The following is a 12327-nucleotide window of genomic DNA, read 5'->3' on the forward strand; positions in this document are numbered from 1 at the left end:
ATGGTCGAAAACAAGATTTTTGGTCAACTTTGCAACTCAAACGTTCTTCCTCAAGAAAGCACTAGCTTCGTCCTAGAACTACCTAAAAATGGAGATGTTCAATGGCATATGATTATAATTTTTTTTTCTCTCTCGAAGAAGTAAAGGATAATGTTAGTCTTGTGATCTAATCAACTTCCACCATTCAAGGCAAAATTCTAAAGTTGATAAACGAATAAGGTGAAATGACCTCAATGACGATCTTGTTGTTGAGTTACCTATAAAAAGAAACTTCTTGAAATGTAAGTGATCGTTGTAATTGAGAGCATTGAATTAATAAAGTCGAAAGAAAAGAAACAAAGCATGCCTTCATAAAGTCATTATAGGATAATCATGGCACTACTAGGCATTATGACCTCAAATCCTAGCAAATGGATATAAAGACTATAGATATTGTTCTCTTTATGCTTTCCCCTCAAATTTTTTAAAACACGTCTACTAGGGAGAGATTTCCACACCGTTATAAAAGATGTTTCGTTCCTCTCTCCAACCGATGTGGGATCTCACAATCCACTTCCCTCGAAGTCTAGTGTTCTCGCTGACACACCGTCCTATGTCCATCCCCTTTCGAGGCTCAGTGTCCTCGCTGGCACGCCATTCAGTGTGGTTCTGATCTCATTTGTAACAGCTCAAGCTCACTGCTATCAGATATTGTCCTCTTTGGGCTTTCCCTTCCATGCTTCCCCTCAAGATTTTTAGAAGGCGTCTGCTAGGGAGAGTTTTTTATACTCTTATAAAAAATGCTTTGTTCCCCTCTCCAACCAATGTGGGATCTCACAATTCTAAAGAAGACCGAAAGAGAGAAAGCCCAAGAAGGACAATATTTGCTAGTGATGAGCTTAAGTTGTTACAATAGATATGGATAAAATATGTTGGAGGGTAAGACAATTATTTCATGAGAATAATAGAATACCTTATAAGTAACTTCCACAACCAAATAAACAAAGAGTTAGGTAGTTGTCCTATTATTCATACAAAGGAAGTCGAGCGATATAAAAAATCAGAGGCAAGAGAATCATGCTATTATAGGTCTAAAATCTACCGTCCACAAACTGTAAAAAAAAATGGTGCCACTAGTTTTGGTAGGCAGATACATTGTTGATAACATTCTCATATCATATCGTATGATAGTCAAGCAAATACTCCTAAACATTGGCAACGAAATTTGTGGCATTTTCCAAGATATCATATCAGAGTATATGAGTAATGAGCCCTAAAACTAAAATATTATTATGTCTTTGACATCTTTGGTGCATTTTTAGTTGTATTTGAACCTAATAACCCCCTAAATTTGGAACCTATACGAACACCATTTAGAAACTGTTTTAAGTGACATTTGTATTTCTATACCATAATCCAAGAAAACAGCAGAAGAAGAAGAGAATTTGACGAAGCATTCTTAACAACAGAACTAGTGAATCATATAACATCAACACAACACAGACATGAAAATCCAACACTGAGAAAGATAAGGAGGGACTGAATCACACTATGACACGAGCATAACCGAAATTTTTTTCTTAAATTATGGTTCCTCCTCCGCATGAGAATGTAGCATTGCATGAACCGCCAACAGAAAAAGAAATTTTATGTTGAGGCCTCTCTAAGAATGCAGGCAACCGAGACAACAGCCTGCATAAACATTGACTGTCCAACTGCTGCACCCACTTACAACAATTCTCCTCCATTGGCGATAGGGATATCTGGTGCTGGTGTCCGTGCCAGTGCGTGCGCAAGTGTTTGTGGTTTGGCGGAGGGCCGTGGCTTTCATGGTTATCAGAGAGTGACAGTGATGGAGGTGACAGGGCCATGGTGGAGTAAGGCAGCATTGCGCAAGCAAGGTTTGCTAGCGCGATCTGGGAGGGGCAGGGTGGCCGAGGAGCAACTTTCGGTGGCTGCCATTGAGCCTCTGTGTCAGGAATCAGAGCCAAGAACAAAGTTACAGCAAATATAAGGATCTTGAATCTCCCCATTCAAGTAGGCTATCTAGATTTTCCAAGTCAAAGCAAGAACAAAGGAACCTGGGAAGGCTTTATGGCTGTTGCAGACTGATAACAGTGGTATTTATACAGTCCAGAATTCCTAAGACCCTTGGGTAAGAGATTGTTTGCATTTTTTTTTTATTCTTCTTTCTTTTTCTGTGGGAGTGAAGTAGGTTCTGTTTGGTTGGTATTTTGTTATGGCCTCATTCATGGCGCACAAGAGTTAAATTAAACCTCATGAATGAATAACCTTCATCACAATCTTGTTGAGTTCATTCCTGCAATATACGAGATAAGCAAGATGAACTCTCACAGAAAAGGAAGTACTTATTTTAATGCTTCTAAGGGTGAATGAATTTCGGGGTTGGAGATCCATTTAAAAAAAATTGTTCTTAGTACTCAGATGAGAAGATTTTCCATCCAGTGAAAACTTCAACCCTTTTTTTCCTTGCATCATTTGTCACATGCACGATATAGTATCAGAATATAAATGTGCTCCGTCAATTTGTTTTGCATACAATAATGAAGTGTCACCTCACTAAGAAGCATATAAAGAATAGGACAATAAGTTTCCTTGCAACATGCAAGAGATGTGAAGAAGTCATTCCATCGATACTAGATTATTTGCAAGACCAAATCCAACCTGAATGATCATGTACTTCACATAGATATAATGGTCTATACTACCTACCATGATGAATGGTTTAGGCTGCTTAATGAATTTGGGAACCATTGCAGCAAATTTCTAATGTTGGGTATGAGGTGACTAATGGGGGATTTGGCGCGAGGGAAATTGGACACAGAATTTCAAGCAGGGCTCAATAGACCATCCGTTTACTACTTGCTGGAAGGCTAATTTGAACATCTCACTGCTAGACCATTTAGCACTTGGCAGAGTTGCTAGATAGGGTGATTTCCTGAAGATTGGACATTATACCATCGTTAACTAATGAGACGGAGATGTGTGCATTACATCTTCGAGCGATCATCAAGAAACCTAGAAATTTTTTTTACACTGATTAGAGCAGAGTTCATTAGCTGATTGTCATCGTGGAACCAAACGTCGGAATTACATTAATTCAGAAATGTTCCCAAAAGGAAGTTATACCGCTTCCAATGTTAATGGCAGCTGAAATGAAGCGAGACACAACAGTTTCAAAATGAATCAATTCTAGCTCTACATTAAGTTGTGCAATCCAAGCTGCAAGTTTATCCATAAAAGCAGGATTAGACTCCAAAAAGGAAGCTTCAATAAGCAAGACACACGGGAATGCACTAGAATACTATTTGATACATTACTTTTCCTAACACCAAAATTTTCCTCTGCTGGGCGAGGCATGCTCATGGGGTTCGAGTCCAAACTTTGTAATTCTGCATTTCCAGAGCTTTATTTTGGGGGACATTTTGATCAGAGAAACAAACAGATTCTCTTAAGGAAAACACAGATTTCCTAGGAACTTGCTATTTTTATTGGTATGCTTTCATCCAAACTATCAGAGCTCTTTTGATTCACCTAAATAATTCTAATTGAATAATAATAATCATGCAAAACTTCCTTGGCTTTGGTTGAGTTGAGGCTGTTTATTATCAGAAAATAATATTTTCTCATGGTCATCCATAGATTTGTTCTTTTTACGAGAAAAAGAAGGGGAAATTTTGAGTATAAAAAATATTAACATTAATGCGGAATCCCCCCATATACACGATAGGAACTAAGCTCCATATCCTAATCCTTTACCATAAAGTAAATCCCACTCATTTTTAGACTAATCACATTTTTATTGGCCCAATTATTGATAAACATTACTTCTATTTTTGTAAGAAACTGAACATAATATAATTCAGATAAAAGGACACAAGCTGATAAGGAAACTAAGAACCCTCGTAAGCACCTGAATTCGCAAACCCTTAGTTCTCAAATGCTAAAATCCCCAAACCCTTAGTTCTCAAATGCTAAAATCCCCCGATTAAGTGGATTTTATTCCAAATGATTGCAACTCTTGAGAATTTGATCTAACAACCTTATTGAACAATAAGAACTTTAAATCTAAATATATCCAAAAACCTCAAATGAACCACCCCAAGAAAAAGTAAGATTTGAATTATCTCGTTGATCGAATATCTTAAGGCAAACACACTTGTTTAAGATTCAAACCACTCCACAAGCAAGAGTAATCAAGTCGAGCTTGAATGATTCTAAGCATGCAACCTAAACTACATAGAATTGCAAAGAAACTTAGCCCATGGCTAAAAGAAAGCACAAATGCTCTCTTACTATATTTTCCAAGTCTACTTTACAAAGACAACATACATGATTTTATATAGTCCCAAAATAAAACATTTGACCTTCCATGGGGCATTTCAAGAGTCGTAACATTCATACTTTATGACCATAATTAGCCACCATGTAAATGTAACCTTAAAGTAAATATAAAAATCTTAAAATACATTAATGAAACAACATAATTCTAGATTATGATCCACCCAAAATTTGTAACCATATAAGAATAAATGAAGCTCATCTTCTTTGAAATCATATTGCGTGATTGAGATGTCTTGGTTCATATCACAAGCATACATGACATGCAAAAAAAAGGGGTAGGATTTCCTACTTACGAGTAACATTAAGCATAAGAAAACAGTGGCTCCAGAAAATTTTATAGTTAAGATTTCTACAGAATCATATTCCACAGAAAATTGTAAAGGTTGAACTGAATTACAACTACAATCCTAACCTGTCCAATCAGACAAAGGAGTCATATTCCAGTCTATGGAGAAAAAAGGCAGCTAGATTGATCATTTTTTGGCTGTGTAGCAAGGCTAAATTCTTGACGCGAATTTGCCATGCTTGAGCAGAAATAGGAGGCTCTCTTTTTTAACTTCAACACATCATATAAACTCGAAAGAGAAAAAAGAGGGGAAAAAGAAAAAAAAAAAAAAAAAAAAAAAAAAAAAAAAAAAAAAACTAGAATGAGGCAGCAATTTCACTGCATATTCAAATTGATTATTCGACTAGATTAAATTAAAGGTAAGATAAATAGGATTAAAAATGAAAATTTCCCAAAATCTACTTACCTGGAAAGTCATCCTCATCATAAAACTCAGCCCTTTAAGCGTCAGCTCTTGCAGCCATGAATTCCATGTCGTTCCTCACTTGTTTAGCCTGCTGCCTTCGCTGCTCAGCTCTCTCCCTCCATCCTTCTTCCAACAACTCCACGAACTTATCTTTTATTTCAAGCAATGGGTCACAATCAATCAACTGGCTACCCTTATATGCCTCTCGAAGCATCGCAGTCTCAATCCCACCTTTCAAAGACAAATAAAATATCCCAGAATGCCTTGTGAACACACTGGAAAATGCATTTGAAAACCGGTACTCATCACTAAATTTTCCCAATATCGGCACTGGAATCCTCTTGAACAATGAAAGTGATAGCAACTCGTGAAAAACTCCTACTGTTCTCTTCTCCATCTCCGGCGAAGCTTGGGCCAAATGGGACACGTCCTCGTACGGCGATATGTAATCTAGTTCTAACCAATCTCTAACCCATTCTCTCATTTCCTTTCTTAAGAAGAATCCAGGAGGAAGATTGTAGTTGAAATTGGGTCGAATATCAATGCCTGTCGATATGGATTCGTCCTCGGCTCTTCTCTCAATCACTGATTTCGCGAAGTCAGGGTTTCGAGAAACCAATTGAAGAAACGATTTTTCGTCTCCAGGACTACCAATTATCTGAAAATATTCAGGGTACTTCGGCACCAAATTGACCAAAAAATCATTTGGAAACCCGAATTCCCGCTTAACCTGCACTAATTTATCGACACTGAGCACTTTATCCTTCGATATCATCAATAACTTGCACAATTTCGAAACGATCAACGCTTCGTTTTCCATCGTAATCCTCTTCTCCTCTTCGAGAAACCCCCTAAGCCGGTCGCTCGGGCGTAAGAACAGGACGGGTTCAGATTTAGGTTTGATTCTATCATAGTAAGTATTCAACAAACCCGGATTAAAACTCATAAACGTCTTGATTGACACATTGAGACGCAATCTCTGCCGTCGTTTCTCCAGATATCGAAGCGGAATGACCTGTCCAGGCTCGTTGAGAACTTCCCTCACAACCCGCGCACATAGCTTGTACCGCTTGTCGTTCTCAATGGCTTCGTCCAATCTGGAATCCTTGCGCCAAATAACCTTCAAACTCGAAACGGATCTGATCTGTAAGACGAATTTTCGCCTTACGAAACAAGACTGAGCAGATTTGAAGCTGCGCAGATACGAGAAGAGCGCATAGGGCGTAGAGAGCATACCGAGCAATCGTTGTTAGATCGGCTACGGCTAGCTTTCGCAACTCGCAACTAACCTTTACAGAAATTGCGGGTTTTAAATTTATACCTTCAATTCTCCATTTATTTTTTATTTACGTTTATTCTTTTTATATTTATCGGTCCACAATATATATGTATAATAAATTTTAAAATTTTGAACTTTTTATATAATAAACCCAAAAATTTAAATATTTTTAAAAACTTAATTTTTATATTTAATTAATTTCTAAAAATTTTAAATATTGCAAACGAAAGAATAATTGTAAGCCAATTTTAAAATTTAATGACTATATTGTACTCCGATCTATAAAACACAAAATTAAATATTAATATTTAAATAAATAATTGAGACAGAACAAGAACGAAGATAGAGAATATAATTTATGTATTATGAGAAAAGTCTCTTATCTCCGTAATAAAACAGATGACGGATATATATTCAATTAGTTCTTACAAATTTTTTTATAATCTTCCCGTTAAATATTCATCAAAAAATGTTTGTATTTTATAACCTTATTTAAATATTCATTAAAAAAAATCTATTTTTTTTTTAATTATTAGAGAATAAATAAAATAATAATACGATTAAAATCTTAAATAAAAATAAAAATTTAAAAATTAGTCAAATAAAAATCAATACTTTTAACTACTAGATTGATCTTTTTTTTTTTTTTAATGAAAATCAATAATCTGATATGATCGCGAAACAGATTGACGATAATGCCCAATTCCTTGCCTGCTAAGTAGGCCGACTCTTTCTTAAACCCAATTCATCAATTTTCATTTTCTCACTCTTTCGATTCTCTCGCTCTCTATCACTGGTTGATCTTCATTAGTTTCTTCCGTTTGCTGTTTGGTTGGTGAGAAAATTTGGTAACCTATATGCGTTTTTATCTGTCGTTTGAATTTCTTCATTGGGGGTTGAATTATAGCTTTCATTTGCCTCTGTTCTTGTTCTGTAGCGTTGTTTTGTGAACTCGATTGTTTGGGAAATGCGTTAGTTATCGTCTCAATCGAATGATTATGTGAAATTTTTAACTCTTGTTCGGGGTTTTTTATTTTTTCCTCGATACTCTCCTCTTGTTGAATTTTTTTTGGGGTTTTGTTGATTGACGAGGCAGTGTTTGGTTGTCTCCTGCAGATTAATCTTGTTGGGACATGAATTTCGGTAGCGTTTACAAGTGTCTAGTGGAACTCTTTCCGGAGGTATGACGTTGATATGATTTTGGTTTGTTCCTTTGCTAGTGATTAATTGTCACCGATCATCCCGAAAGTTGTGTTATGATACAATTGAATTCAATTGTCTTGTGACGATTGAAATTTATGAAACTCTGCTCTTATTTTGGTCATATGATGAGGTTTAAATTACATTTGGTTGCTAATGTGTTCATTCTCAGGTTGATCATCGGATGCTAAGGGCTGTAGCTCTTGAGAATCCCAAGGATGTTCATGCAGCTATTAATGATGTTCTCACTGAGGTTCTACCTTGTTTTCTTGGAGAATCTATATTACCCCCGCAGGATCCAAAAGAAGGTAGCCCTTCCTAATTGTAATGTTCGGCTATAACATTTTCGATTTCTTGGTAAAGCTGATAATCTTGTCCTGTGTTCAAACTTTTAAGTGTGTGTTGGGTTTATCATTGGAAAAAGAAGAGAGTTTTAAGGGAGCACTTGTTTTATATACACTTTTGAATGAAAATTAGTGAAATGCTATTCCTCTAAGGGCTTTTTATTAGTTTTTAGAATTTCTCAAACCACTTTTGATTATTGGAAATTCTTAAAGGTGTTTTTAAGTGTGTGTTGGGTTTATCATTGGAAAAAGAAGAGAGTTTTAAGGGAGCACTTGTTTTATATACACTTTTGAATGAAAATTAGTGAAATGCTATTCCTCTAAGGGCTTTTTATTAGTTTTTAGAATTTCTCAAACCACTTTTGATTATTGGAAATTCTTAAAGGTGTTTTTAAATGGCCTAGGACACTTCTTAGCACTCCTTGAAATTTGATTCAAACACTACCAATTTTAAGAAAGAACGCGTCAGGAGATGTGTCGAACACCCTATTAATATCATGTGTTATTTTTTGTTGGTTATGTGGAACGTGCAGTTGAGAACAAAATGCAAATGGATTCTTCGACATGGGTGAAGAGGGAAATGGATTCTTTGAAATCAGGTACAATTGGTGATGAAGCATCTGATGTCACTTCCCAAGGGAGTGGTGTGGCACATCTGGACGTCGCATTGAATCAATCTGTCTCTGAAAATAGTTATGTTGCTAGTGATGACTGTAAGCAATCATGTGAGAATACTGAAACTGCAAGCCTCGAAGCACTAGCCAGTGTACAAGAAGACCGCAGTGATGTAGAATTGAATCAAGTAGCACCTGGAAAATTAAATGGTTTGATTTATGAAGATAGTGAATACAATGATCACGAACAAAGTCCTCAAATCACCAAAATCTTGAACCTGGTCACTGAGGATATCAAACAGAATAAGACACCGTTTGATGGGGTTAATCATTCTCATAACATTCATGATTTGGACGGCTGGCACGTACATGAATCATACCGTGATGATCGACCATTTTCTGCAGATGAGAATTGTGATAGTCAGACTGCCAACCCATCTTTTGGAAATCATTCTCCTGTTCAGTCTGTAATCCATCTTCACTCTGAATCTGACTATCAGAAATCAAATGCAAATGGCACTTCAAATCCTAGTCCCAAGCAAGAGTGTTCTACTGGTGAGATGATTGTGATTGAAGATGGGTTGGTGGGGCATACCATAGTCACACAGTCAGGCCAACCATGTAGTATCGAACTTCTTGAAAAGAACATTGAGGATGCTAAAAGTAACAAGGTACTTGTTAACTTGGTGTTAGTAAATCTCAGATTGAAAGTTCTAAATATGGTAATGCTCAATGTTTTGGATTATTTGCACTACAGAGCTTCACCATTCCTTTAGTTTTCTTGGTTCAGTTCATTTAGTTGGTTTAAATGAAACCACTTTATTTTCGTGTGTCATTTTCATTTTGGATCTTTTGTAACCATCTGTTGAGGAGAATTTGCTATTTGAAATTGTATGCTCAAAGGAACATATTTGCCATGCCTTTGCCAAGATGAAGTTGTACCATGCTGCAGTGTTGTTTGATGTTTCATATTGCAAAAAACTTATAGTAATCTTTGAGCCATGACGGTATCTGTTAGTTAGTTACTCTGTCCAATTGCTTTTTCTGTTTATCTTGTATGATGTTTTCTGACTAGCCTTTGGAGAATAGGGGAAGTTATATACTAACAAGAAACTAAGAAGTTATGTGGTGCCATGTTTATGTCCTAGATTTTCCGAAAAAGGCGTGCAGCTTGTCATGTCATGTCGATATCCATGCTTCCGAGTACCTTTGCAAATATGAAGTATCACTATGTTATTTATTTATCTCTCCATGTCGTATGACTTGGATCCTATATGATGCATAGGATTGATGACATCAACATATTGTTGCGTTCTAAACAATTAACCTTTCTGCAGATAACGTTATTTTCAGCGATGCAATCAGTTATCGATAAGATGAAGGCATTGGAACATGCAGAGAAATATGTTGAAAAAGTCAAAGAAGACTCTGCCAATGGAGAGTTAGAAATTCTGGCCAAACTGGAGGAAATGAAGCAGATTGTAGCCCGTACTAAGGAAGCAAATGATATGGTGGGAGATTTTCTCGTTTAGATCCTATAGGGTCTGTAAGGATTATGCTTGTATTTTTAATTAATGAGTGAAATTTCTTCTTCTACAGCATGCTGGAGAAGTTTATGGAGAAAAGGCGATTTTAGCTACGGAAACGAGGGAACTACAATCTCGTCTGCTCAGCTTGTCCGAGGAAAGAGACAAATCTCTTTCAATTCTTGATGAGGTTTTTAAAACATATTTTTTGGTTTTTCAAAATCTCCCTCTTTTTTTTTTACCCTTCATGCATGCCTTATAGCTATAACCCGTGTCTTTTTGTCTCCCTCATTTTTTTTTTCTTCACTAACTTGCATCTTTCTGTAGTTATTTTCTTTTAATTCTCTCTCACATATTATCAATATAAATATAATGATAAAGTTTGAAAAGGTGTACTTATAAAATAAAAAGAATACATTATCATATTATTGTTTATAAAACATATTATGTTTAGTATGTTGTTTTAAGGAACAGAAAAGTAAGATGACTCAAGTTTGAGTTATTTCTAGCCATGAGAGTCATCATCTGTGAAAGATTGGTAGTTGAAGAATAACTGACAGAAGTTCTTTATCATCCAGATGCATGCCACAATTGGAGCAAGAATGACTGCAGTAGAGGCTGTGCTGAAAGTAATACAGGAAGAAAACCTCGCTAAGGAAGAATGTGCCCGAAAGGCTCTTGCCGAGCAAGAGGCCCTCATGGAGAAGGTACTCGAGGAATCAAGGATACTAGAACGGGAAGCAAAGGAGAATGCCAAGGTAACTAACCATAGTTGTAGGGGGCGGAGCCAAAAATCCTCATTTCTGAATATTTAAGGGGGTAAACTAGAGAATGATTAAGACGAACCGAGGGGGGGGCAGCTTCTTTGCACCGCCGTGAATGATGTGAACTGTTCAGGGGTAAGTTGATTATTGACTACTGATTTTAATAATTTTTTTTCTAATGCAGTTGCGGGAGTTTCTAATCCATCATGGACAATTAGTTGATATATTACAGTAAGTTTTCTCTTCTATAAACTTAACGATGTTAGAGATTAACGTTGTCCCTGTGCATTGTTGTTCATCACATGAAAAACAAACAAGCCTGCACCTTATGATAAGCATCTGCATAACGAATTTAAACTCGTGTCTTTAATCATTACTGCATTATAAAATCTGCTGGATATCTAATTTTCTTTTATGGTTGCCTCTGGTTTACTAATTTGCGGGAATACGTTTCTTGGGCATCACATGCCTAACGCCATTTGTCCCCATGAGGCAGAGCTACCGCCTGTATTAGGGGATGCGTTAACCAAAGGCGATTTTCCAATTTTCAGAACTATTATTTGCATCCTTATCTGTATAATATTTATACTGACATTTTGTCCTCAAAATTACCGGTACTGCTTTACGATTTCGCAACTTGTATCTCGGTATGAGAAAACGAAACACTACATGGTATGCTTTCAGGGGAGAAATTTCAGTTATTGTTCAAGATGTAAGGCATCTGAAGGAGAAGTTCGACTTGGATGTACCATTAAGCAAATCTCTTTCCTCTAGTCAAACAAGCTGCATTCTAGCTTCATCAGGTTCATCTCTAAAAAGCGCAGCTAGCGATTTGGCACGTTTTTGCTCACCCTTAACAGACACAGCATCTCATCTGGATGCTGAGAAAGGTTCATCCTCGAATCTCGATAAGGAGGGAAGCCGAGCATCCTCATTCATTAGCTCCAAATCTAGCATGTCATCAAACAATCTTAAAGAAGAAAGATCAGAAAGAAACCATTTGAAAGCATGTTCAGATGATGGGTGGGATGTATTTGACAAAGATGCTGAGTTTGCTGATGCTCCACATTTGGTGGATGCAAAAGAGCGAAGTTTGAGGGAGTTTTGAAGAGTCCAGAAGTGAAGATTTGTCAGGTTAGCCACTTGCTTTTTTAAGTTTTATATTCTTTTTCTGCTTCAGTTTTAAGTAGAATTTTGGTACTTAGAAGACAAAATAAATTAAGTCTCAAGTCTTTAGATATATTGTTTATATTAGTTTTGGTACAGTCTATAAAGCAATGGATTGGATATTCGCTGCTCTTTGGATCATAAATTTAGTGATTATAGAACCAGTTTGGATTGTGTTTCTGTACTGACATTTTGGTTATTCAATTTCAACTTCGGATTCCCCATATCATTTTGATATGTTGAGAGTAAATTTGAACTTCATGATGCATTCGAGACTAGATCACTCATATTTGATAAAAACTCTAAGGCAGGTTTAAGGAGTGCCCGACTTTGATGA

At 36.4% G+C, this 12327-nt stretch overlaps 2 protein-coding genes across 10 annotated transcripts; one reads left to right on the top strand and one right to left on the bottom strand.

The window, feature by feature from the left end:
* Positions 1-805: 805 nt before the first annotated feature.
* Positions 806-6399, bottom strand: LOC111456044 (protein WHAT'S THIS FACTOR 1 homolog). 5 transcript variants are annotated; one of them, XM_023097757.1, is made up of 2 exons: positions 5097-6399; positions 806-847 (listed from the first exon to the last, which is right to left on the bottom strand). In XM_023097757.1, exon 1 carries the CDS (start codon positions 6328-6330, stop codon positions 5131-5133), a length of 1200 nt encoding a protein of 399 aa, XP_022953525.1. In that variant the 5' UTR covers positions 6331-6399; the 3' UTR covers positions 806-847; positions 5097-5130. The 5 variants fall into 5 exon arrangements, with proteins under 5 accessions (XP_022953525.1, XP_022953526.1, XP_022953524.1 ...); XM_023097758.1 differs by lacking the exon at positions 806-847 and adding an exon at positions 892-1091; XM_023097756.1 differs by lacking the exon at positions 806-847 and adding an exon at positions 1838-1948.
* Positions 6400-7050: 651 nt separating this feature from the next.
* On the top strand, positions 7051-12229 carry LOC111456040. 5 transcript variants are annotated; one of them, XM_023097747.1, is made up of 10 exons: positions 7052-7223; positions 7492-7556; positions 7748-7883; positions 8453-8465; positions 8496-9204; positions 9871-10044; positions 10133-10249; positions 10638-10817; positions 11008-11054; positions 11508-12229. In XM_023097747.1, the coding sequence occupies exons 2-10, from the start codon at positions 7509-7511 to the stop codon at positions 11929-11931; spliced, it is 1848 nt and encodes a 615-aa protein (XP_022953515.1). In that variant the 5' UTR covers positions 7052-7223; positions 7492-7508; the 3' UTR covers positions 11932-12229. The 5 variants fall into 5 exon arrangements, with proteins under 5 accessions (XP_022953516.1, XP_022953515.1, XP_022953512.1 ...); XM_023097748.1 differs by having other exon boundaries at positions 7051-7223; positions 8453-9204; positions 10133-10216; XM_023097744.1 differs by having other exon boundaries at positions 8453-9204.
* Positions 12230-12327: the final 98 nt, after the last annotated feature.

Source organism: Cucurbita moschata, unplaced genomic scaffold (genome assembly GCF_002738365.1).
Source record: "Cucurbita moschata cultivar Rifu unplaced genomic scaffold, Cmos_1.0 Cmo_Scf00018, whole genome shotgun sequence".
Taxonomy (NCBI): Eukaryota; Viridiplantae; Streptophyta; class Magnoliopsida; order Cucurbitales; family Cucurbitaceae; genus Cucurbita; species Cucurbita moschata.

Coding starts and splice junctions, on each gene's coding strand:
- LOC111456044 (XM_023097757.1), bottom strand. CDS start 6,330: ATGCTCTCTACGCCCTATGCGCTCTTCTCGTATCTGCGCAGCTTCAAA.
- LOC111456040 (XM_023097744.1), top strand. CDS start 7,509: ATGAATTTCGGTAGCGTTTACAAGTGTCTAGTGGAACTCTTTCCGGAG. Junction 9,205..9,870: donor AGGATGCTAAAAGTAACAAG/GTACTTGTTAAC, acceptor ACCTTTCTGCAG/ATAACGTTATTTTCAGCGAT. Junction 11,055..11,507: donor CAATTAGTTGATATATTACA/GTAAGTTTTCTC, acceptor GTATGCTTTCAG/GGGAGAAATTTCAGTTATTG.